Consider the following 27,499-nt stretch of genomic DNA (forward strand, 5'->3'; position numbering starts at 1 on the left):
TCCAGGTCCATGGTTTGGGAAAGGTTGGAGGGTAAGACATTATCAATTTCAAAATCAGCCGGAGCCATGGAGTTTCTTTTGATAGTATGGCAAAGTTTTAAAAGCAAACCATTGTTATCAATTGAAAAGTTATCATCTGGTACATCTTTATCTTCATTTGTACAAATGCAATCTAACTGAGGCACTCCTAGGGGTCCATTGCGGGTTGCTGGCATGGTTGGGAAGTAGGTGTATATTTTACATTGAAAAGTAGGTGCAGCAGTAGATGTGGTAGTCAATAAAAGTGTTTTTTTTAAACTTTTGGGCACCATTGTAAGAGCCATCTTATTTGTGAGAGGACTTTGTTGCCGTTTACCCCTCACTCCCATGTCTTAATCTGAGATCTGTCCCTCCCGAGCTTATGTATGGGGTCCATGGCCCTGTAATCAGCCACTCTCTCCTCAGTGCCCAAAAAGCAAAAGGGCGACTGCAGCAGTAAATTGATTAACATACTCAGGGCGGGGTACTGGTGCTGGCGAAAGGCCCCAGATGGCTATCTCAATCAACCCGCCTCCATGCTCTCCTCCGCCGTGCACAGTGTTATTAGGATCTGTTACAGTATCCTTAAACCAATTCCCACCAGCTCAGGAAAGTAAACATTTGTAGAGATGAAATTCCAATAAGTGTTGTCGCCTTACTGCCGCTGGCAAGATAAATGAAAGACCTTCACCATAAACCACATGTCACCATCTGGCATGTCGAGAAGGGAGAGGAAGGACGACTCGTTTGACTGCTGCCTTCTGTCTCCACACCGCACCGCACTACTGCAACTCCGGAGGGTTGCAGCGGTCCAGCACCAAAACCTCGCAGCAGACTGCATACTTCAGAGGAAAGCACCTCTGAAAGTACAAAATTGTTTCAAAACACACCTCACACACATAGACTGTAGACTAGAGAGGTTGCTTCCGATACTGTTCCCTCTTATAATAGCAGTATTAGATTCAAAAACGAATTTGAAAATTATTACATTTTCCCCCTTCACTAAACCAGTCGTAGGTAAATAGCAGGTCATTTCGTTTGGGTTTTTGTAAAACGAAGGGCGTTGGGGCAGGTAGTTACTAACATTGGAGTTAATGTATATGCTTCTTGTCAATACCTCAACACCATATTTCTTTTTCAACATTGCTCTACTTATATTGTAAATCCAATGATATTGACCTGTGTATAGTATGTTTTCCAGACTCCGTGTGCCCACTTTCTTGTACATACTAATTGACTTGTCTGTATAGTAACTTTCTCGATTTGAGGCTGTGCATAATTTATTTCCTGAATCTCAATTATCACAATCTTCTATGCATCGTTTACACATATGTTTCAGTATTTTGCATATGTCTGTGCCATCCCCATTCAATGTTACCATAATGATTCATTCCTCTGTCACCTGGTCAAAACTCTCTCATTATCCAACTGTTCTGTTGTGTGGCACCCTTTCCTGAGATTGCTGCAGTCACTGTTCAGAAAAATATCAATAGTGTGTATTTATTTATTGAGCATTCATAAGGCACACTGTACATCAAAAAGTGTTTCTAAGAGCCAACAGTGTTTCTAGGCACCAAGAGTTAGTGTTTGCTGAACTGCTTTCATATGGTGTATTTCACTTTTTTCCAGCTCAACCATCATCCCATCTCATTACATGCTGGCCACGTGTTCCAGCTATAGGAGAAAATCTTACCCTGACCTGCATGGTTGAAAAATTCTACCCAAAGGACATTACTTTAACATGGCTGAAAAACGGCCTCCCCATTCAGAGATCAACCCAGTTTGGACCGTTTTCTTGTGAGCGATCCTTCTTCAGTGTGTGGAGTCAGATGTCCTTCCCGCTGACCAAAGATGATGAAGGGCATGTGTACACCTGTCAAATCAACCACAGCAGCTTCAGAAAGATCAAAGAGCTCTCCTACGAAATCAACCTGAAAGGTAAGCAAAGGCAATTGGTTGAGGGACACTCTGGTTCTCATAGTTGGGGGTGCATCCGTTCCCAATTTTATGTATTTATTTTATTGTTCATTTATAACAAGCTTAATACCAGTGAGTGGTTTCTACGTGCAGGATCGGGATTCGAACCTGTGTTGCCCCAGAGCTATCCTTATTCCTCCAAGGTAGGTATACCAGTGAACTAGTGAAAGGATATAACAGTCAAGTATCAGATTCCTCTCAAGTCCAAGGACTGGGGCTATCGACCTGGGAACAATGAAGGTTGGAATTTGGCTTGCCAGAATTCGAACTTGTGAATGCAGGTTAGACACATATCTTTCCCACAGCTATTTATGTTGCTGAGCTATCTTACCAGCTTTCAATTATCACACTACCCCATAACATCCTATGACAGTCTCCTTACTGGGATTCCTACACTTGTACTCAATTTCTCAAAAAGTATGCCTTCAGGTTTATTGCTGACAGGCACCACTTCACGTCCATCCATAAAGGATACATCTAACCTTGCTTGCGCTGCATGTTGATATTGGAATTGATAGTTCAATGAAAGAGAAAAGGTTCAGCTACAATGAAAGTCTCCCCTATGTACTTGAAAATCCCAGCTTTCAAATAAACCATCTGATGAGTCTATAGCAGCGAGGCGGCAAGTGATTCAGGTGCGCCTGTCCACCATCTGATCACTGTCATGAACCAGCAACACATAGGTGTTTAGGCATTCTAAGTCATTGGTAAGCAGACTTGTTTAGTTGTCACTAGGAAATGGTTTCAATTGTAGGATTTGTTTTCCGACTTCTGTAAGTTTAGCAGGGTCAAACGCTGCGTGGTATTACATCTTGTAATCAGCGTGAATGTACATGTGATATCATTTCCTGTGTTGTCATCAGAGGGCCAATGGCGGGTGACATCATTTCCCTATCGTTATGAATTGGTGAAATCATGTGATTAGCTCATGAAAGTGGTGCACTTCCAACACCTTGTGCCCTCGTGTCCCACACATCGCCACATCCCTTTTGCCTTTCTGGGCATCTACACCACCTTGTATACCCAATATCCTCCTCACTTACTGTCTGCCATGTACCGTCTTCTTGCCTAACACTTGCTCCCCATTCACTCTCAGGTTTGCCTATTCTCTGTTCATATGCTCTCCGCTCTTGCTCCTTGCCACACTGTTGTGACAGCTGTCCAGCAGCCTAGCTGAGTTCTCGGACTAAGAGGTTTTTTGGTAGCATGTCTTATCAAACTTCACTTCCTTACTCAATGTATAATAACAAATGAAAAACAATAAAAATCTTACTATATGGGCTAATAAAAATATCTATTGATCCCAATATCATCCTTCTGATAGGCGGGCTTAAATGAATGTATCTGTTCTGAGCATTCCATTGAGTATAATATTGGTTTCAGCACATATGTTCTGCGAATTAATGGTTCCCAATATTATGCCAGATATTGGCATACTATTTGGACATATCCACATCTTTTTCGCAGACAGAGGCCCTTATCCAATCGGAGGAGAGTATTATAGATGGGGAAGGGAAATCAGGCAGGCACTTGGTTGAAGATGCCACTGGTCTATTTGTGGGAACGTCGTGTAGAAGGAAGCGGGGCCTACTTGCATCCCACTGCCCTTCTCCCTTCTCACCGATCTCCGCCTGAAGCTCTTCTGCTCTTCATGAATGGTGCGCTCATGGTCTGCTTCGTGTACACCAAAGCACCTGTCCTCAGACTGCTGAAGCCTAATGCAGGCAGTCTGACAGTTCCAGATGTGTCCCACAGGTTCTTGCTATGGCTTGTACTCCACTCCTTGCTAGATCACATTGTTACAGAGGGGGATTTGATGGGTGCATTACACATTGACAGGAGCGCTTAGCACCCTGTCGCTGGATATAATGTTTTTTTAAAATTCAAGCAAAAAATATAGAACTTTATTGTGTGTTTTGACACATTCATTTGGAAGACATTGTTTCAGCCAGGTACTTAGAGTAGGCCAGCATATTGAATGAATTACATACTTTTCAGAAAATTAGAAATCACCTTTCACAATCAATGGTCTGTAAGACATTCCATAACATGGCAGCTAGAGTTCTCTATATCACATAAGCACCACTTTGAACATTCATATTTCCTTATAATTAAGGAAACACAAATGAGTCTAGGGTGCATGATAAGTCCATATAGTGATGAACTTGCGATGGAATTATTGCCTTTAGCACCATTTCATGGGTGAGAAACCCAAAATTAGATTTTCCATTAAAAGCCAAGTGAAAAGTAGAATACTTTCTGAAAACATTTGCTGTAAATGGTGCATCAGACACCGATCACTCTCTCTCTCACTCTCTCTGTCTCTCTCCAACCTTATCACTTCCTCTTTTTTTCTGTGCTTAGTGTGAAGGTATCGCTGAGCTCCTACACCACCCCTGAAGGCACCCTAACATGTGAAGGAATGAGGGGTTATGGAGGGACCCAGGGTGTAGGTGACACGAGAACCTTTATGTATTTTAGTAATACTTTGTGTTGTGGGATGGGAGGTAAGGAGCCTTTCTAGAAAAGATGGGCTCAGCGGAGGGGCCATGGCTGTTTATGTAGGGTGACCAGATTTTCAAAGTCAAAACCTGGTACATGCCACCAACACAAAAGTAGCACTAGAATTTGACAATGACTGTCAACATAAAGGTAGGACGACATACCAGTAACGTAGGTAAGGGACAGGGGTGAGGTTGGGCATATGGTGTTTTCTAGTTTGTAATTCTATAATTTAGTCAGTGATCATCTGCATTCGAAAAATTATTTAGCCAATTGCAAGTCATGCCTTTAACACATGATTTCATTCAATTTAATGTGAACTTTGTCCTGATATTAAGGGAGTTGTGCAGGGACAGGGTCACTCAATGCAGTAATCTGCAGTGGTGGATGGCTGTTCTTATCAGGGTTTCATGTTGGGAAGGGATAGTTAATTTAGACTCTCTGCCCTATTTATCCACCTACCTCCCCTAACAATCTGTTTGTTCTTTGTTTGTTAGAGCTGTCCCTGTTGCTGTTGCTAGTAGCTTAACAAAACACAAAACAGATATACTGAAAGGGGCTGCTGTCTCTCTGTGGTTAAAAGAAGGAGAGCAGCCGTGACAGAGGAATCCCTGATGTGGGGCCCGGCCATGTATTTGAAAATATACATTTTTATCATGTGTATCCTGCAGGAATGCCGCCATCACACTGAGGGCGTATTGTCCATATGGGGGGAAGTGATGAAGGTGGGGGAGCCACTGTGGGGGGTTTTAGGATTCTGACTGACCATGTAAGGGACCAAAGGCTCAGATTGCAGGGTATACAAATGCCTTTGTCACATGCTATTTGTATTAATTATAAGTGTTCGCGCCTACAGAAACAAATGCACGGGTTCAGCAGTAGTACTAACCAACCAGTGGCCAGCAAACAAGATGTAACACTGCCTTTGTGTTCACAAAAGAAACAGGTCATTTGATTTATTTTCAGGGTGCTCCTTTGCAAGAAAGGCGGACATTCTCAGTAAGAGAACGTATAATAAAAGGACATTGTGTAATTGTACTAATGTTGTAAAGTGGCACTTTTTAAAATTTGACAAGTTCATTACTAATGATCACTTCAGTCAGTCCATACAGCTGATAGTGATTTTGCACTTACAACAAAAAAGCACATCAACTTTCATTTTTAAATGTGCCACATATGTTTTGAAAATGCCATGACAAATGTGCAGAATATAGTATTTTACCCATCTATCGCTTAATACAATTTGACTGATCAACAAAGCCATGTCAATTACTGATATCTATGGCCAACACTACCAGTGGCACATAGCTCCACACATCAGTTACATCAAGAAACTCCCTTTGTGGAAGATATTTTTATTCCTTTTGGGGCATAATAAGGGCAGTATAATTCTGTAAGTTCAGTGACAATATGTAACTATTTTATGTAAGCATCAATAACTTACAGTTTAGATATTTGTGCTGCAATATTTCATTTTGCTTGCTGCAAAATATGGAAATCAATGCTGCAATATCCCTGGGGATCTGTCCAGTATATATTGTAGTTACAATACGAACGTGCACCTGTCTTGCTATGCAAAGTACATTTTCAAAACCTAGAATAGCCATATATTTTATTACCCTTTTGCAGGGGACCAATAGCACCAATGAGGGTCTCTGGCTGCTTTGCATTACATCGAGCAGTATTTTTGGATAATAAGAAAGAGCACAGATATTCATATTTGTCAAATATGTCTGTGATAAAAGCATTGTTTGCTGAATCAATAAGTACACAATGCAGGCTAGACTTGGTGCTCATTTCATTGTTTCACAGCACTCAACCTAATATTAAAGTGCTTGATATCATTAGCCATATATGCTCTTGAACAGCCTCAAGCCGTTGGATTCGAGGATAAATCAATGCATCACCTGTCACTCTGTCTGTCGTCCTTCCTTTTTTGGGCGGTAATATTTTCACGGCCAACATCCAGAGCCTAACTCAATTTTAGAAGAGCACAGACTGGCAGAGATGGAAAGCTGGGTCTCAGGGTAAAGATGCCGTGCCTGTATGCCCAGTCCCCAATCCACCAACGTCCTTAGAGAATTTTATACATAGGATAGTGGTTCGTTTTGCATTTTGACTAAAGTATGCAGCATTTTTAGTGCAATATTATGCTGGTTGTTTATTTCAAAACATAGCTGAAGGCATTATGAGAAAACAGTTCAAAATTGACCAGCACCATTGATGTCCTAGTTAGGCTTATCAGCACAAACAACTCCTGTCAGTCTGTTGTTTGGAAGAAAATGTGTGTGTGCTTGAACAGCCCTCTCTGGTTACCTACTTGTCTTCTGAAGTACGCGCTACATGTGTATTGCCCCCTCCCCCTGTCAACAGAGAGAGGGGTCTTTCTCTTTTCGTGATCCGTCAAATCCCCCTCCTCCTCACCTGAACTGACAACTTCCTGGAGTTTTCCCTTCTTCTTCCAGAGGGTTCCTTTTTTTTGTGTAAGTAAGGCCTGCCACGGGAGGAAGCCACTGTGGCCGCTAATGTAGATAGCGGTCCGGTGGCCCCTCTCCGGGACGACCCAGGCAGGGGAAAAAGCCTGATGGCGCAAAAAACCCCTGTGTGATCTTAAAGAGTCTTCAGCCACAGTACTGAGTTGCCGTGGTAAGCGGAGTTCGGAGGGTGGAGTGCATCAGAATCCACACAGAACCAAATGGAGAATGCCCAGGGCTCCGGAGGACACAACCAGGTATTGGGAGCGAAGGGAGCAAACTGCGAGAGGGGTAGAGAAGCTGTAGCGGGGGATTGAAGGAGAGGAGAGCCAAAGCAAAACAGGAGAACGACTAGGTGAGTAAGGCGGGGGAAAGCCTGCAACACGGGAAGCCGTGCCAGAACCGTAGAAGACAGAGAACAACAGAGAGAAGGGAAGAGAGCCGTACTGCGGAGGAGGCAGAGGGCGAGAGATAGAGACAGAGGGAGACAAGAGAGGGAGTCGCTTAGAACGACACAGAGAGAGAACAACACTCAGGAGGAAACCTTGAGAGACTCACGGTAAATAGTAAAACTAGCATCTAAACCAAAAGAGCAACCTGCGCACTGGGTTACAATGCGCCGACTGCCGGGAGGAGTGAAAGGAAATACCTCCCGGTGGCGTCCATGTTGCAAACCACTAGACCGCGGATGCAAGATAGAAAAGAACGTGGTGGAACAATGGCCGCTCACGCGCCAGTGATCTCACAAGCGCCAGAATCTGCGGTGCATGACACTCCTCCCCCACCAATCCCATGTTCACTTGTAGGCCTCACTTTCCTCTTAAGCTAATTTCCTGACTATGATCTCTTGTATATTTTGAGTTTCAGGTTGCTTCATGCTGCACCATGTGTCTACTGCAACTATTGTATGGCATGATACTCGAATCTGGATACGTCTTTCAAACTTGCATTATCTTTGTTTCTTGCTGCTTTGAATGCTGTGCCTGAAGTTCGTCTTTTGATGAGCTAAACCTGCATTCTGACTATACATCTGTAGTCTGAGGGCTTCTCCTGTAACTTGAAGGTAGTTGTTTTTAATTGTGCTAGCCTAAATACAATTTCTACACCCTGCCAATTCTAATGCCCAAACTCCTCAGGCTGCTCTAAGCTTTGGTTGTCTTTCTAGTCACACATTTAATCAATTTCCTTCTGTTTTTTTTGCATGTTAATGGTTGTGCCTTTTTACATTAGCTTGATTATCCCATTTTAATTCAAGTTCAACTCATTTGTAAATGTTGCTATTCTTGCTTTGGCCTCATCAATGTGCTGCTATTTGGTTGCTTGTTTTTTTAAAAATCGAATCTGGCTGTGCAAGATTTTCTTTTGTAATCTAATTGCTGTATTCAGCCTTGTCTTGAATGCGACTTGCAACCTGCTTATCTCTTCACCCACCGCTTCAGCCTAATGTTTGCATACTGAAAGTACAGCCTTTAAACTGCTTTCTGCTGCACTGTGCACCTCCTTCATCTGTGACTTCTTGGCTGCTAGGCCACCTTGTGAGTTCCTCATGCACCATGCAGCTCCCCTCTCACTCCCTCCTCTGGGCATCGTCCATCCCCCTATCTCTATGGTTCTCTCCATCTCTCCTATCTATTGTAACTGCTACTCTATTACCTATCCTCCCTCTCTTTCGAATCCTGGAAGGAAGACTTTTAAGAAAGGTCTTCAGGTCTCAAATCCAGGTCTGCCCATTGCTGACACCTATATCAATGCTCTTTCCAGGCAGACTATTACTGACATTCTCTTTTTTTGTTCCTTCTCCTGACCGCTAAACTCCTCATATGGTTACCGTCCTTCTCCCTTTCTCTTGCTCTCCCAATAATGGCGGAACCAGATGGGAAGTGCTCTTGACACGCTTCCCATCTTCCAGGTGCATCATCAATGTCTACTTGAATTGCACTATCATAGCCCAGGGTACTCAGCCCAACCTTCCCCTCATTTACAGTTGTCTTCCTTCTCTCATTAACTTCTTTCCTGCCTGCAATTTTTGCTTCTCCAGCATGGGGTCTGGCATGGATTCACATGCTCATGAATATTCCCCATCATCAGGTTGGGAATCCTTGGTAAAAAGAAAACAGTTTCACTTTCAAACTATATTTCTTACATAAACCAATCACTATCCTCTGGGTCATACTGCCCCTAGCCAATGACAGTCGTCGGCCTAAGCCCCTCCTCTAGCAGCCATCTTTAGATTTTGACTGCACGCTTCAGTTTTGGGAGTCCTCGAAGTTTGCTCTGCAAGCTACTTCTACATTTCCTTTGTGTTTTGTCTCAGAAAAAGGTTCAATTTTTGTTCCAAAATAGCCCATGTGCTCTTCTCTCCATCTCGCGACAGCAGGGATCCATTGTCGGTGAAGTTCAGTGTCCATCAAGGGCGAGATTCGTCAAAGTTTCCAGAAGGCCTTCGGGCCTACTTCGCGCCCTCTGACCATGATGAAAGAGAAGGAAGATCCCTCTTCAAGCCCTACCCCATGTGTGGGCTCCGAAATGTGTTTGTGGAGGACAAACACCTGCAATGCCTCTGCTGCCTGCATCTGGACCACAAGGAAAGAGATTGTGAGCTCTGCCGAGGATTCTCCAAGAAAGGCCGAGCTGCCCAAGAAGGCCTGATGGCTCAGGAAAAGACATCGTCGACGATAGAGCTGGCGGTGGCTGCTCTCTTGAAAGCTAAAGGGACTGACTTTGAAAAGGTAGCTCCCACAGCCCTGAAGGTATCCTTCCTTCTGAGGTGCGAGGCCTCCATCGTGACTTTGATAAGGTCTGCCGGCACACCAGAGAATAGGGGCACCACCTCAGAACCCGGTTCCAGCCCCTCAGGGTGGATAAAAGGGAGGGTCAAGGAGGCCAGAGATCAGTGTCAGGTCGTGGATCAGGCCATGGAAATTTTGTCCACGGATGACGAGGACTCTGAGTCCCTACACACGCTCCACAAGGACGTGGAAGAGGAGGACAATGGCAGCAGCAACGGCGATGGCAACAACGGCACAGGGCCTAGTGTTCTGATCAAGCCAGTTCCACTGTGTGATGTGTCTCTGGACATCCTATCAACCCTCCACAACTTGGTGTCAGAGATCTAGAAGAGGATGCTGCAAGGGGCTGTTCCAACGGTCCTGAAAGCGCCCAACCAACCATAGACGCAGGGACAAAAGCGACGTCTGACGCCCCCATTTAAGCCTCCATACCCATGTTGGGTCCTATCTCCCTAGCATACCCAGACATGGGTACGGGGACGGATGTGGCCACGATGACATATGACAACAAAGATATCGTCGGAGCAGGCAGTGGGTCCCCACAGCCTAGGCCATCCCCACCTGACGAGGTGGGATCGTTCCACTCTATGATCGTGCCCAAAGAAACCAGGAAGGAGGGTTTCCTGTACCAGGGGCAGAAGGCTAAGAGGAAGGCGATCATGGCGGTGCCCCTCCTGGACGACATGTGGGAGGAGGGCCTAGCCCTCTTGATGAACGCTTGCATGGCTCCAGCCAAGCAGGAGAGGCTGGAGAAGAAGTAGCGGGTACCAGAGTTTGCACCCAAGTGCCTGAGGTTGCAACCATCACCGGATTCGCAAGGAAACGGTCATTCAACCATCCTCGCCATCTTCAGTCCCTCCAGACAGCAAGTGGAAGAAGTTGGATGCCATGGGGAGAAAGGTGATTTACACCGCAGCATCCACCATCAAGGCAGCCAAAGCACTTGTGATCCTAGCCAGGTATGACAGGGAGCTGTGGTACAAGCTGGGTCCAATACTCGAGTTCCTCGCTGATGACAAGGGGATGGAGGCAATAACATTCTTCGAGGAGGGAGAGGTAGCATTGGATCATGCCATTACAGTGGCTCTGGACGTTGCATACATGGGGTTCTAGCAGATGGGGAATGGTGTCTGACTTTGTCGCCAAGGCTGGTTGAAGGCCAGAAATTTCTGCCAGGTGGTCCAAACGAAAGTACTGGACATGCCTCTCGACTGAGACATCCTTTTCAGGAAGGTCGTCAATGTGTCCTTGCAGGCCATCAAGGCAGATACGGAGACGGCCCTTAGCTTGGGCACCCTCCAACCACACCACTCTTCCTTTTGTTCCTCCTAGGAAAGTCGGGCAGGTCTTTGAAAGATTTCTCATCCTCATACCATCAGCCTTCCAGATCCACGACCCAGGAGGGAAAAGGACAGCGTTGTCATTGCCAGCAGGGCAGAGCAGGGCGCAGCCGCCAAAGCAAATCTGAACCGGCCAAGACATGAGGCCCCCACCTGTGCACTCTGGTGGGAGGCTGGCTGACAAGGTTCATCAGCGAGTTGGAAAAGATCACCACTGACAGATGGGTGCTAGACGCCCTCGCAAGGACATATCCTGGATTTTCAGCACAGGTGTCCTCGGATCCCGCTGGATACCCATCAGGAGCTGCACATCCCTCTACCCTTGGAGGAAGTGTGGGCCATGCTACGAAAAGGGGCAATAGAGCTGATTCACCAGCGATTCCGGGACTCCGGAGTCTACTCCAGATACTTCTTGGTAAGGAAGAAGACGGGGGCCTGGAGGCCCATTCTAGACCTGCAACATCTAAACAAGTACCTCAAGTCTCAGAAATTCAGGATGGTCACGTTGCAACACGTGCTCAGTCAACTGGACAAAGGAGATTTCTTGACGCAGCTGGACCTGGAGCACGCCGACTTCCATGTCCCCATTCACAAGTAACACTGGAAGTTACTATGCTTCGTAGTGCATGGATAGGACTACCAGATCAAGGCCCTAACCTTCGACTTCAAGTCTGCCCCCAGCGTGTTCACGAAGTGCCTGGCGCCTGTGGCGGCCCATCTGCATCTATGGGGGTTTCACGTTAGCCTGTACCTTGATGACTGGCTCATACGGGAATGCTCGCGAGAGTAGGCCATCGAAAACATGGAGGCAGCCATCAAGCTGCTGTCAGATCTGGGATTCTCCATCAACTATCCAAAGTCCTGCTTGACGCCATCACAGAATACGCTGTTGCTGGGGCCAAGCACGTAACAGTGTCCTGCCTTGCATCACCCTCGTAGGAGAGGCAGTGGCCATTCAGGGGAAGGTGCAGCGGCTGTTGTCGATGAAAGCGACCACGGTGCGGACCATCAAGTTGTTGCTCGGCATGATGTTGTCCTGCATCTACCTCATTCAATTCTGCATGTTACTAATGCAACCTCTTCAGGAGTTCCTGGACGCTCGCTGGGTACAAGAGTCCGGAAAGGTGGTGGGGCGACCGCTAAAACATCACTCGTGGCACAGGGTTTCAGAACCCTCCATTCCAGGAGACGGTCACAACTGATGCTTCCCTGGAAGGCTGGGGAGCCCACACCAGACTTCTGCACACCAGAAGCCTAAGGGTGCCGGAAGAGAAGGATTTCCATATCAACAGCCTGGAGCTACGGGCAGTGTTCTTGGCCCTCAAATCATTCCTTCAGTCTTTGAAGGGCAAGGTGGTGAGGATCTTCATGGAAAACACCACCATGATGTTCTATATCAGGAAGTAGGGGGCACACGATCCCCGGCGCTCTCCAAGGAAGCACAGGAATTGTGGCGCTAGGCAGTCGGACAAGAAATTTTCCTCATCCCCCTTCACCTAGTGGGAGTCAAGAACACCATTGCTGACTCCCTCAGCAGAGAGTTTCTCTCCTGCCACGAGTGGGAACTTTGGCAGGACCAGGTGGACCACATTTTTGCCAAGTGGGGCAGGTCCCAGATAGATCTGTTTGCGACAGTGGCAAATTCCAAATTCCCCGAAGTTCATTAGCAGATTCCACCAGAGGAGGAACCTGGGAGATGTGTTCTCCTTCCCGTGGAAAGGGAGGTTTCTGTACGCTTTTCCCCCGTTGCCTCTCCTGCTACGAGTCATCAACACACTCATATAGTGCAGGATGATGCTCATGCCCCCGGCGTGGCCGAGACAGATTTGGTACCCAAAACCTCTCAGCCTGTCACCGTCATCGCCAGTCAAGCTACCAGTGGTCTCGGATCTTCTCACGAGAGAAGGAGGCACAATCCTGCATCACGACTCAAGATCGCTCAACCTAAGGGCTTGGCTGCTGCAGCCCTAGATTTTGGAGGATATGAGTTGCCGGTGGACTGAAGGGAGGTCCTTGCCAAGGCTAGAGGATTCTCAACTTTAAAATGCTACAGACACAAGTGGAAGCGGTTCGCTGTGTGGTGCCGAATACAGAAGATTACCCCTCTGAAGGTCACAGCCCGCAGGTTCTTCCATACTTGCTATTCTTGGCCAAGGCTGGGCTGGCGTACGCCTTGATCAAAGTACATCTGGTGGCTATCGCCCGCTGCACTAGGTCTCCAGGAAGGTCTTTGCTCTGGTCTCATCGACTCATCAAGGAGTTCCTCAACTTTTTTGAAAGTTCCCACTGGTGAAGGCTCCTGCCCCGGCGTGAGAACTCAACAGGGTTCTGACAGGGCTCATGGGGGCCCCCTTCGAGTATATCCATCAGGCCCCTCTCAAGTTCCTCTCGTGGAAAACAGCTTTCCTTGTGGCCATCACCTCTGCCAGGAGGGTGGGTGAGATACAGGCCCTATCCTGCAAACAGCCATACCTGACTGGAATCGAGGGTGGTGCTGCGGACACGCCCCTTTTTCATGCCAAACGTTCTGTCAGAATTCCACCTCAATGAACCTTTGATGTTACATGTTTTTTTCCGAAACCTTTGTCTCTGGCTGAGAGGGCCTTGCACTCACTGGACGTTGCTCGTGGCACGCACAAAGAGTTTTCCGAAAGACTTCACAACTGTTCTTGAACTTTGGTCCTGTGAACCATGGGAAGGCCTTGTCCAAGCCTTCCATCTCAAAGTGGCTCTTTGGCTGCATGATACACTGTCATCGGTTGGTGAACCGACCAATGCCATCCGTCCGAGAGCCCACTCCACCAGAGCGATCGCTGCAATGACGGCATTCCTGGCTGTAGTACCCCTGCTGGACATCTGCAGGGCTGCTACGTGGAGGTCCACACACACCTTCACGAAGTTCTACTGCATCGACAGGGATTCCAGGGAGAAGTCCAGAGTCGGCCAAGCAATGCTACGCAACCTGTTAGCTTGAGGTGAGTCTGTTCCAGAGGTAATAGTGAATTGCTTCTGTTGAGCCACCCGTGGTTGTGTAATGTTGTACTGCTGTGTATTAGTTACTCATGGGCATATGAATCCATGCCAGACACCGCGCTGGAGAAGGAACAAGTTACTTATCTGTAACTATTGTTCTCCAGCATGGGTCTGGCATGGATTCACATGCAAACCCTCCCTCCTTCCCCTCTGAGGCTCTTCTTGGTCATTCTGCCACTTTACGTGCTTACCAAATCTCAAGATGGCTGCCAGAGGGCGGGCTTAGGGAGACAGCTGTCATTGGCTGGGGGCAGTATGACCCAGAGGACAGAGATTGGTTTCTGGGAGAAATACAGTTTGTAAGTGTTATTGAAACGGTTTTCTTTTTACCAAGGATTCCTAGCCTGATGATAGGGTATATTCTTGAGCATGTCAATCCATGCCAGACCCATACTGGAGAACAATAGTTACAGGTATGTAACTTGTTCCATCTCACCTACCAGGGACATCATTTAGGGGTTGCCAGAGGTCGCAAGTGCGACCTCTGTGGTCTCCCTTGCGACCTCTATGTTCTCCCTTGCGACCTCTGTAAAAAAAAAAAATTGTAATGCAAGCTCCTGGGCTCTTTACTTCTGGAGTGGCTGGCTTTCTTGTTCAGGCCCTTTAAAATAAAGAAGAAAAATAAGAACAGGAGTGCCACAAGTCTAACACTTTCAGCACGGACCCTAAATAAGAAAGAATAGGAATACCAAATAATGTTTCTTTCTGGAATTCTATACAATAAATGCTAGACTCATTAAAGGTTTATTTCAAGCACACTTCGGGAGGTGAGTCACTGATTTAATCTGTTCTTAAACACCTCAACTCAGCCTTTCATCCTTCTGAGGTCGATAAATGAGTACCGACACAAATTGGATGAAATCGGGTGTATAGTTTTTCAATATAAAGCGCTTAAGCGTAAGTGCTATATAATAACACATCATTATCATTTGGTCATGGACGTCTGCTTGCATTCACAGTAATTTGATAATATGGGCCTATACACACTGATCTTAATGCTACATATGGCAATCCATTCTTGCATGAAATGTACATCACATTATAGCGAAATCGTAACTATATTTTTCGTAGTGTACAATGCTCTGTGATGCCACTTCCTGTTTTGTCAACGGGTGAAAGGTTGTGTTCATCGCTTCCCGCGATATCACTTCGGGGTGGGGTCAAATGGCATCACTTCCTGTGATGTCATCAGTGATCAAGGGTTGTGTAATGTCACTTCCGCTACCCCAGGCATTTTGGTGAAATGACGTCCCTGTCTCCTACTCTGTCTATCACTCTTGCTACTATCTACAGGACCCCTGGCCGGTCCCTCTCTTCCTATCCGAATGGGTCGACCTCACATCCTCTCTCCTGACCTTTACCTCTAAGCTTCTCCTCCTCGGGAGACTTTAATATCCATCTTGACTCTCCTGATGCTGCCTTACCCTTCCACAACCTCTGCGACTTCTTCTCCCTCACCATTCTTCCTTCCATCTGGCCTTATTCACTCAGCCGGGCACACCTTTGATGCACTCATCTCTTCTGACCTCTCTCTCTCTAACCCTCTCAGCACACCTCTATCCTGGTCTGATGATTCTCTCCTCTCCTCTTATCTGAAGCTCCCGGGCTCCCCGGCTAAACCTCTGCCTGTACTGCCAGCCTCCTTTTCCGTCACCTGACCGATGAAGAGAGAGTTAGTTGTCGCCTTTGCAGCCTCTTTTATTCCCTCTTTGACCCCTGCTACGGATTCCCACTATGACTCAGTCCTTGCTAACCTTCACCTCTCCATCTCCGTCACCCTTGACATCCTTGCCCATACCATGAGGATCTGCATGAAGCCTCCCTCCAAGTGCAACAGTTTGCATGATTCCAACACTAGCCTCGCTGAAATGCAAGTGCAGAGTTGCGGAACCGAAGTGGCTTGTCTCGCGCACATCCTCTGACAAACTGGCCTGTCGCCTGCTCCAAAGGCATTATAGACTTTACATCCGGTCCAAGAAGCGGGCCCATAGCCAAGCCTGCATCTCTCAGGCCACCAATAACACAGCAGAACATTTCAAAATCTGCAAGGAACTTGCCAGTCTTTCTGCAGTCTCTACTTCTCCTCTTCCTTCCGAGGCCCTCTGCACGGCCCGGGCCTCCCACTTCTCAACAAAAGCTCAAGACATCCAGTCCTTTATCTCCTCTACTCCCCTGCCTCTTCCACCTGAACCAAGGCCTTCCTTGGACCCTCTGTCACCATCCTTCCTACTCTTCCCCTTCTCACCCATAGCACCGGATGAGTTCACCAAGACTGTTTGCTCTATGAAAGTCTCCTCCAAACAGGTACTACCCTGCTCCTCTAGAACTATCATGGACAATATTGCCACCCTTGCCCCCCCTCTCTCTGAGTTTGGCAATCACTTGTTTGCCACTGACTCCTTCCCTTCACCTCTTAAGCACTCCCGTGTGCATCCCCATCTAAAATAGATGTCTGCAGACCCTTCCTGCCCGGCGAACAAACGCCCTATCTCCACAACCCCCTTCTTGGGCAAACATTTGGAGAAGTTGACCATCTCGTAACTAATACGCCACACTGAACTGGTTGGCTTTCTTCATGACCACCAGTCTGGCTTCAGAGCAGCCAGATGCACGGAGACGGCTCTCCTAAACACCCATGAAGAAGTGCTCTCAAATCTCGACCCCAACTCTCCCTCTGCTCTCATCCTCCTTGATCTTTACTCTGCCTTCAACACAGTCAATCATGCCACACTCATTAATCAACTCTGTGATACTCTGGGCATCACAGACGGGGCGCTGGCTTGGATGACCTCGTTCCTCTCAAATTGGCCCTTCCAGGTTCAAATGGGCCCTTTTCTCTCTGCTACCTCACTCTCTAACTGCGGCGTCCCTCAGGGTTCTACCCTATCGCCCTGGCTTTTTAACATTTACCTTGCTCCTCTTGCCTGTCTGATCTTTCCCTTCTCTCACTTCCAGTGTTATGCGGATGACAGTTCTCCTTCAAAGTTGCCTCCTCTACCTCCTCTCCTTCCTCTCTCATTCCCAATTGTCTGACTGCTATTCAGGCATGGTGAGCTGCTAATGATCTCTGTCTTAACACCAGCAAGACTGAGATTCTTTTTACTGGCACCCCAAACTCCCCCTCCCCAATTTGTGCCCCCCCTCTGTGGGCCCCCTTCCCTCACCCTCTTGTGGGGCAAAAAACCTGGGGGTCATCTTCAACACCTCTCTCTCTCCTGCTCTCCTCATGCTGACCTTGCCAATAAGGCTCACTTTCAGCTTCACCTCCTCAGAAGCATTCTCCCTTTTCTCACCTTTCCCCAGAAAATCAATGTCTCCAGAGCTGTTTCTCTCCAGGCTGGACTACTGTAACATCCTCTTCCTTAATCTGCCTTTTTCCTCGCTTTGCCCTCTTCAACTTATCCAGAATAGGACTGGACTACTTATCCTTTGCCTCAAACGGAGGGACTGCATCTCTCCAGCCCTAAAAGTACCCCACTGGCTCCCGGTGACTGCAAGGATTAAATCCAAACCCCTTTGCATCATCCACAGGGCTTTCCGGTGCCTGGGGTCATGCTACATTCAACTCTCTATCACTAAATACTTCTGTCCTCTAGCTCTAACTCTCTGCAAATCAGATGCTTCTCCAAGCAGAAAGTGCAGGATAGAACTCTTTCTTCAGCAGGAGCCTCTCTCTGGAATGGCCTCCCTGCCCCTCTCCTACTTGAGCAGGATATTCTTAAGTTCAAGAAGTTTCCCAATAACTTCCTCTTCTCCTCCTCCGCCTCTCACCCCCTTCCTTGCTAATTCCTTCTGCTGACTCGACTGGGTGCTTGGTCCCTTCTGAGTCATACAGGGGCTAAGTCCCCCCTTGACCAGTCTTCCTCAGCACCCCACACTTGCCTTCAGGCCCCCGTTCTTGATCAGACTAGCAAGTCTGGTCCACCTCCCTCACCATCCTCTGACTGACTACCTTACTCTCTCCCCATCCCCCTTAGCACTTGCACTCCTGGCCTCACCCAGCATGTGCCCACCCAGTCCCCCATAGCACTTACACAGCCCTTGTTCCCCTTCCCTCGTGCATCACTCCTTCCCCTCCCCATACCTTCCCCTCTCCCTGCCCCTTCACCCACCCTGTGCACTTCATTTGTTGCACTTGCATGATCTGAACGTCACAAGGCCTAGTAGGACCGTTTAATGTTGTATGTATCCTCCTCTGTTCTCTTCCCCCCTTAGTTTTGTGGCACCTGGAAACACGTTCTGCTTTAAAGGCGCCATACACATGTTCAATGAATAAATACAAATTGGCCTGTTCCCTCCGAAAGAAAGTGGTGAAATATTTAAATGTAGTGGGCACAGCAAGTAGTCTTACCTGAAGCTTTATATAGTATAGACCATTAATACCACTCTGAGCTAGGCTGAATACATCTGAGAAAGCTAATCTGTGTTGTGGGGAATCGCTGCTACATACTTAGCTCATCTAAGACACCATAGCACTCCAACTTTTGTGTTCTGCCTATGTTAAAGTGCTTCCTTAGTCTTCCGTTAAGCTGTTTTGTTGGAGTTATTCCTTTACACTTAGCTGGCTTTGTTGATGCTGCCCCTCACTTTTCTGTCACTTTCCCATGAAGCAGCGATGTGTGGGTGGTGTACTCTTCTCATTCTTTTCTATGACATCCTGTGTCAGGCCAACCATGTAATGTAATGCATAATGATATCAATCCACAAACACTCCAACTCTCCTCCATCTACCCAGCACATTAGATCACTGATGCCATACAAGTAATGTAAGGTCCTCAATTGCCCCATTCCTAATGTCCCTTTGAGTTACAGTCAAGGTGGTATCCTGTGCTATGGACCTTGAAGCCAAGTGTTACTGCAAACATTTACACAATACAAGAAGATAATGCAGTCAGACTACGCATTCGCAATGCATTGGCATCAGTACAGAGACAAACAATAGCTCCACCAAAGACCATTTTCGTTATCTCTTTGAGGTCTATTGACATTTAATCTGACATCTTCTGTGGCATGGATTGCTCCAAGCAATGCATGCATAAATAAATAAAATGAATGCATTGATTTACGGGCATAGTCTCATGATCTAATCTCAGGAAATCTGAGAGAGCGTGATCCAAGGAGATGCCTGAATCGGGAAACCCTTGGCATGACTGCAGCACATTGATATGTATCACTTAGACCTCGACAATCTCACCTGAAACTCAGAGAATAAATGGGGCAAGTAGTCGGAACTTGAATAGGTGTAAAACATCCACATCACTCTGGCTCAAACATGTTCTTGGATAATTCTCAGTGAAATCCTTCAGCAGTTTGGCATGGCCACTGAGCATCTGCCACTGATGGGTTAGAGATTCAGGAAACAAGGAGCAAATACAGAGGGGGATGGGCTAATATGTTACATCATTGCCAATGTATAGCACTGTTGGAGCCACTTTTCTTTGCACCTTAAAGATCTGACCTTCTTAACTACACTATTGGGCCTACATATGTGTTTCTTTCCCTTGCCTCCTTCTGCTAGTGCCAAATTAGGTCATTTGTATCCTGCAAAAAAGAATTCTAGTCATCCCTTCAGCACTAGCAGAAGTGTGTTATATGTCATCTCTTTACATGCACTTTATAACAATTATAAATAAATAAAACAAATATCAAATGACGTGCCCATGGTTTGACTGAAAAGGAAATGGAAGGTTATGCTCAGGGATGCAGCTACATGACTGAATAATAGCTCGGCAAAACATGAGACGCGGAGTGTATTGTAATATACTTCGCATAACAGATAGCCCTCAGCCGAAAGAACAACCTTAGAAGCAGTCTAGCCCATTGGTAGCAAGCTGACCACTCTAAAAACATGTGTTCTGCTATTTTAGCTGCTGGAAAACATAGCATTCAGAATTTGAGAAAACAATCAGCATGCCTGCTTGATTCGGCGTCAGTAGTACTGAGATTGAAGTGATGGCAAGTACTACGCCCGCTCTACTGTAGCAAGCTCATTCCATCCCAGAGCCATGCAGTCAACATCTGGGATGGCCACTCTCTTTGAGAAGACAGCTTGAATGGCTGGATACATATTCATTCATGAGTCCACGAACAAAGAGACCTGGAGAAATCATCCTTCCAGTTTTACCGTTTACCAACCACATGAGAACAAAAGTGCAAAGGAAATTACATCTAAGATGGCGGAAATAAACATGATCTCATCTCCTTGAGAAAACTGCATGAGATTGAAATACAGATGCCGGTTGACTCAACTGATTTTTCTTATGTATTTGCATGTTTATTCATTGAGAACATCATGTTTCAAACAGAAACATGTTCTGGCTAAATGATCAGGTGCATTGCAACAGATGTTCAAGCACTGTATAGTTCAAATTGAACAGATGGAGTTTTAAGTGATATAGATTATTGACCTGGGACCATTCATGGATAGGACATGTACATGGATGATTGATGGATATGAGGCCCTGTATCCTTTACCCAATATAACCCTAGTCCTCATAGTGAGCCTTGGCCATTCTATCCTTGGATAATGGAGCAGTGTGCCTGACACTCTCCTTTTTGGTGGCTTATAAATAGCAAGCGGAGTGCTATCCCTGCAAAGAGGATTTGGGGCAAAAAAGTGTCTGTGCCCTAAATCACAGAGACTGTGGGTTTGAGACAAGAAGCAACTGGCCACCAAAGCCTTGAAAGCTTAGGTGAGATCAGTGTCCACACAGTACACACTTTATTATGTGTGCTATCCTGATTCTACTTATGTAGATCAAACCCAGGAAAGGTGTTCATCGTATGCACTAGATAAAGCCCTAGTCCTGATAGGCATGCATCCTAATATCCTGTGTGACAAAATAGAGATGAAATCCACTTCTCGTATCTCATGGTTCTTGTTGATCCAGCACATATTTGTGGTGTAAACCTTTGCATATAATAGGTAAGAGGAAGCTATTTCTATATGAATGGTGAAATAAAGAGTTATGGAACATTGTGCATGTATGGAAAAGGTCAATTACCCCATTTCAAACATTAAGGTGCTTTTGAACTTCATAGGATTTATTAACAGAGTATCTGCTAAGGTAAAGGATTCCTTGCTTAATTATTGCTTAGGATAACTTGGCTTTGAAAACAGTTCCTTTGTGTTTAAGATCTTTTTTAAGAAGACGTTGAGGTTTGTAGAGTAAGAAATGGCTGGATTGATCACATTTTAAATGATCTATGAAAGAGGATAATGTACAATTTTAAATCACTCACTGTGAAATTGTTGTTTATTCAACATTAGCGCATGGCTTGTGTGTGACAAACAATTAGAAAGCTCAGAATGTAGACTGTATATGCTGATAAAATCCGGTGCTCCAATCTGTCCAATACAGTGTCCTGTCATTTATCTTTTGTCAGCTTTCCCTGTGCGTCTTGCATTTCTCTGTGGAATTGCTCTGGTCCTCTACTCCTCCTGTTTCCTTCTTTTTATGATTCCTCTCTGCCATGACTGAAAGGGAAAGGTGGCACATTCTCACTAGCAGACCATTACGATCTGAGGCACACTGCTTTGGGTGGGTGTTATTGCTTAAGAAGGAAGTGCTTTGCACATGCTGGACTGGGCAGACACATAAATCAAGCTTCAAAACGGATTGCAGATGCTAACATTGCTATTTAGAAAGTAGTTCTCTAACTTGGTATGAGATAGCAAAGCTTTTGCAGAAAATGATGGTGACACATTAGGTCCTTGGATCAGTTGAAAAATGTGAACAAATATTTTCCTGAAAGAACAGTTATTGTGAAGAGAGAGGTGTTGAAAACTGGAAACGTACTTCTAAATCGAAAGTTGATCTGTGGATTGAGTATTTCTTAAAGCAAGCAAGGTTGGAGACACTATCATATGAGCTCAAAGGTCAATTGGTCCAATCAGTACTTGAGATCGTGTGTCCAAAATGTATTGTTTAAAAATGTGATGGATGGACATTTGGAATGTTTTTGTTTTCTATTCTCCTGCCCGTTTGTTCCTTGGTATTCTTAAGCCTTGCTTATGTATAGTTAAATGTTTCTTTTATCTTACAAGGGACATTTTATCTTAACGGGGGCAGCTAGGTTTTAACAAAAATAAAATCAGTTGCTCCGTTCTGTTACAGATTAATGCTCTAGCTAATTCTCAGGTACAAATCTTTCCAATCTATCTTTGTTTTCAACATTATTGTAAGCATTTTTCTTGCCACTCTTGTCCTACATTTTGTAATCTGCTATCCAGAACTTAAAGAGGAAGTGACATCTGAGGAGAAGAGATAGTGCTCTCTCCGCATCCATAATAGGAGCAAAGGGAAAAAGTAAACCAATCTCCTGGACTGTGGGCCCCAGTCCTCTCTGCCTTCCCTAAAGCAGATGCACTCTCTTGGCATAAACAGTCACTCACAGTCTCCTGAGTGCCTGTTTGCTGTTGCAGGTGGCGCTGCCCAGAGGATTGATTTAAACAAGGACTGATTAATTGGGGGCCGGTGAGGTGAACACCAAGGGGGAACAGAATATAACTATTAATTCCTTGCGGAGGAAGCATATTGAAGGTCAAACGTGGCATCATAAGATAGAACGTTGGGGACTGCAAACGTTAATTAAAACAGACAATGGGCATACCCAAGCACCTACATGGGGGGAGTGGAAAGTCGGTATCGACCATTGATTACTTATTTTTAACAATCTGTGTGCAGTAGCTTCTGAGTTCGATGTTCAATATAACCCATATAGTGATCATGGAATGCTTACGGTGTCCTTTGAGCTGAACTCACTACTACTCAATAGTCAATATTACTCTACACCTGTAGTGGTTAATATCAAAGGCAATCACATAAAGTGGCATAAGGATAATATTAATACAATTAATTTATTGTTACTTGAAGATTTTGAAAAAACACACCGTATGAATTTAAATTGAACATCTATAAAGCTTCAACTTTGGCCCATACGAAAAATCTGTGTTGAATTCACTGCCTTGTATTAAAGGGTCACAGAAAAATGTTAAGAAACATCGACATGAATATGAACCACAGGTCCAAAATCTGAAGAAGGCATGGCGTAAAGAAATTTGTATGTTGAAGGCCTCCACAAAAACATGCTTGATGTCTTTAAGGCTATTAAGTCATGTAAACAGTATTTGAAAAATAGGTTAAAGCAACTCTGTCACCAATTGTGCCAACAGGATGGTGAGGATATGCTGGCCGCCCTATTTAAACATCGGAATTTCAATTTTTGTACTTGATTCAGCACATTTGGTGAGACAAACTAACACAATATCTGAAAAATCTTGGGGTACTCATTTCATGCAATGGTATAAGACTAACCAATCCTTAACTGACAATCAAGGCTCCTTATTAAATACATATTGGCATCTTATTTTGTAGTGGATATTGAACAAGTGATAGTAAAGTCTAAATCGTCCAGGAACACCATGGCAAATGTATTGTTCAAACAGAATTCAGCACTGTTGTCCAAAATACTGTTTTTATTTTAGATAATATTAAAACTGGGACAACTCCTATCTCATGGAAGACATTGCATGTAATTCCAATATTTAAAAAGGGGAATAAAAGAATTGCTAGTAATTACCGCCCGATATCAATAGTGGATGCAGATTCAAAAATCTTTTCAGCACTGATACTGCAACAAATTGATGAGTGGTGTAGTACTAATAACATTCTTAGTCCATATCAAATAGACTGTAGTGGGGTATTGCTCACAAGTCTACAGCAATCTGCTATGAAGGGGGGTGGTCAGCTTGTTTATATGGCATCCATGAATTTATCTATGGCATTTGATAAAGTTGACCGTCCTACTCTGTGGAGGAAATTAGTCAAACTTGCAGTACCAGATGGCCTTTTCAGTATGATAATACATCTGCATAAACACTCCTGTATTCAAGTGAGGCTGAATAGAGAGGGTTTGCTATCCCTGTTTACAACCACTGAGTATGTTTTACGGCATTGATGCACTTTGCACCCTGTCTCTTTAATATACAAGTGGCTGATATAGGTGAGACTATGACAATCGATTCCTTTGTTCCTCCGAGAGTAGGTGGGGAACAAAATCATATGGACACCATATGTGGATAACTTCCTCCTCTTTGACCAAACCCCCATTGGATTACAGCAAATGTATTAGCTGCATTTGAATGTTAAATGGGCAAAAACAACCTGACCATTAATCCTCTCATGTCTGTTATCCTGCATAGGGGCAAAACAATGGCAGGCAAATCCTTTTCCTGGACGATTGGCAAAACAAATTGCAAACGAAATCCTCTATGATTTATTTGGGATTTCCTATTATCTTCAATCACAGGAAATTCTTTTATAGGAGCTGTGTGAGGGAGAAAACATTGGTTTTGATCAGACAAATGAAAAAAGTAGACATGAAATGTGGCAAGTTTTCTGCCCTTCCAATGCGAAAGTTTTATATTACAAACATCCTACCTAGACTGAAATATGGCTTGGAACTTTTCCTAGTATGGATATTGATAGAGCTTCATGTTTTGGAAGCTTTATTATGGAGATCAGTTTTATATCATTTACCTAAATGTATCCCCATTATAGTGCCATTAGAAACGAATTGGGATTACAATCGCTGCAGAGTTGGGTTGTCTGGCGCAGATTGGCGCTCCTTTCGGAATTCTACACTAACCCTACAGGAAGTCTTTGCTCTATAATGACTAGCAAAGTATGAGAAGGACATGTTGAAAATGGATTCCTTTCTGATTATATTAATGAATGTATGTCTGGGTTAGCTGATTTGAATATTTCACTTGAAACCCTATTAACGAACCCAAACAAAGCACTGGGAATTATTGTTCGTAATGATTGGTCTAATACTATTGACATGGCTATGAAATGCGGTCTTTGCAAGAATATTGTATCTCCCGAGAAAGCATGAAGACATGCTGAACTATAGCTTTGTAATTTCCCAAGCAAAACGCTTCATTATAATTGTATGCGTTTTAGAACGAAATTTTAAAAAGCGTAATCAGAGACGCAATGTTTTTGCCGATTTTGTAAACAAGCATTAGAAAGAGAAATCTTACCGAATCTACTGCTGTATTGCAATGCTGTGTGGCTCCAGAGAACTGAGTATTTCGAAAAATGTGTAAGGTCAAAGGAACATGTTCAGTGGGAACTTTTATGGATGTCTATGTTGCATGGGAAAGCAGTTTCCTTAAAGCTAGCAGTGCTGAGTTTCTTGCTTAATGTTTGTAAACTATTTTAGCCGAATATCTAAAAGCATGTAATGTGGTATTATGTTTGTATTTGTATGTTGTTTTAACTTTGTAAAGGTTTCTTCAAACCTACACAAATAAATTATATAAATAATGTCTCAGAGTTTTTTCTTGGCCTTTGTGAGGCTCTTTTGTGGTTGTCTCTGGACTTTTCAGGATTGTACGTTGGTCCTCCTGTACTCGTACTATATCTGCATCACCACCACCCTTAGTGACCTCGGGCCTCCCTGATGTGGGCCAGGCATCAGATTCCTTTAGTGCTGTTGGACCCAAGGGTTATCAGGCTTCATCTGGTCCATAACAGGAGGCCTTGACTGGCTGCACTCTCCATCACTGAACAATCCTTTGTAGGGACAATGTTCTGGGGCCTCACTTAATCTCCCCTCCTTTTTCTTGTAGCTGATTTCCACCTCTCATCTCGTTTACACTACACTCACCCTTGCCTGTCTTTTCCACCTCTGCTATTTTCTTTCTAGTCCTACTCTCAGTTCATACTTTTTCGTTCTTCCTTCTACCTTCCTCCTCTCCCTTTCTCTCTCTTTTTCTCGCCTCCATTCTCTGCCAGTTCACTTCTTCCCCTCTTTTGTTTTACTCTTCCAGACTCCTGTTTTCCTATCGCTCTACTCTGGCTCTCACTCTCTCTCTTCTCCTCCTCACCTCTTGGTCTATTTTTTCTCTCTTCTCCACCGCCTCCACTTTTCTTTCTCTCATCTTCATGTGCTTCGCTCTCCACTCCTTTCTATCCGCTCCTGTACTCCTCTCTCTTCTTTGCTTCCATTCTGCACCTGTCTCCCCTCTCGCCACTTCCCCACTCCTCTGTGTACCTACTCTGCACCTCTCATTCTCTCTCTGCTCTACTTCCCCCGCCCCTCCTCATGCTCCTCTCTCAACCCCCTCACTCTTTCCTGCACTTGGCACTGCCCACACCAACTCCTAACTGCCACCACACGCATCTGCTGGTTCCCCATTATAAAAAGTTACAGAGGTGGGGATGGGTCGAACAATTGTTTGACTAGTTCGAGTGCACGCAGCATGTAAAGGTGTCTTTTGATGGTGCCGCAAACTACTAAATCACCAGATGTCTTGTTTTCTTCAATGTCTCAACAAACCAATCTAACAAGGGGGCCGTCTGACATTTAGAAGCTTGTAATACCATCACTTTCCATCAGAAATCTCTTTGTTAACTCTGGCAGGCCCTCTCATCAAATCCTCTCATTGGTATGACTTGTTCTACTTTTCTGAGCTCATTTGTCCCCCACAAACGGAGGGAAGCAGGCACTTGAGCATTCGCCACCGGCTTTGTCCATAAACATTTTCCTTTGGGGTCAATATGTCCCCAGAGATGCACAGGTTAGGTCCCCGAAAGACTCGAGGTGGGAGATCTCGCCCATAAAAAGCTTGTGTTGGGATGGGGGACATGAGGCATCCCTCCATCTATCTCCTCTGGGGCCCTGGGGCCTGCATCAGTTAGTGGTCGCTGCCCCCAAGAGCACTCCAGTTCCACCCTCTAACCTCCATAATACAGAACACGTTTTACATTGTATGCATTAGGGGGTTGCTGAGGGGGCTATAGCCCCGGACCTTTTGCGTGTAGCCCCGGATTGAAGCTCAGGAGCTTCAAGCAAAAGGCTAGCTAGCCCCTAGTCCCGACAGTCCCGACATTAGCATAGCCCCGGATATTTTCCAGACCTAGCAACACCCCTGGGCATATCTGAAAACAGTTGAATTTAGTAGTCACTGAATAATGTTTTTTTTTATTGAACAGGCACACCCCCTGAAGTTCTTTGGATCACGGCTGATCCCGATCCACCTCAGCTGGGAAAGGAGCTGAGGTTGAGCTGCAGAATAAACAACTATTCCCCAGAAAACATCTCAGTTAAATGGTTAAGAAATGAGCAGATACTGCACCACGGAACCTGCAATTCCTCCTCAGCTGTCAGTGCCAATGGTCTGCACTCCATGTGGAGTGTTCTAAAGTGTCTGCCAGACAGAGATGATCACCTGAGCATGTTTGTGTGCAAGGTAGAGCATGTTGCTTCGAAAACATGTGAAGAGAGGTCATATACCCTGCAGCTTTTCAGTAAGTGCACTGTGTCAGTTCATGTCATCTTATTTATGAAAATGTGA

General features: G+C 45.2%; 1 protein-coding gene across 1 annotated transcript; it reads left to right on the top strand.

Moving 5' to 3' along the window:
* Nucleotides 1-528: 528 nt before the first annotated feature.
* On the top strand, nt 529-27,499 carry LOC138579927 (signal-regulatory protein beta-1-like). The gene is made up of 3 exons (XM_069650149.1): nt 529-631; nt 1,648-1,956; nt 27,138-27,499. The coding sequence occupies exons 1-3, from the start codon at nt 529-531 to the stop codon at nt 27,497-27,499; spliced, it is 774 nt and encodes a 257-aa protein (XP_069506250.1).

Source organism: Ambystoma mexicanum, chromosome 3p, assembly GCF_040938575.1.
Source record: "Ambystoma mexicanum isolate Mex_15411 chromosome 3p, UKY_AmexF1_1, whole genome shotgun sequence".
In the NCBI taxonomy this organism is placed as follows: domain Eukaryota; kingdom Metazoa; phylum Chordata; class Amphibia; order Caudata; family Ambystomatidae; genus Ambystoma; species Ambystoma mexicanum.

Coding starts and splice junctions, on each gene's coding strand:
- LOC138579927 (XM_069650149.1), top strand. CDS start 529: ATGGCTATCTCAATCAACCCGCCTCCATGCTCTCCTCCGCCGTGCACA. Junction 632..1,647: donor ATTCCCACCAGCTCAGGAAA/GTAAACATTTGT, acceptor ACTTTTTTCCAG/CTCAACCATCATCCCATCTC. Junction 1,957..27,137: donor CTACGAAATCAACCTGAAAG/GTAAGCAAAGGC, acceptor TTTATTGAACAG/GCACACCCCCTGAAGTTCTT.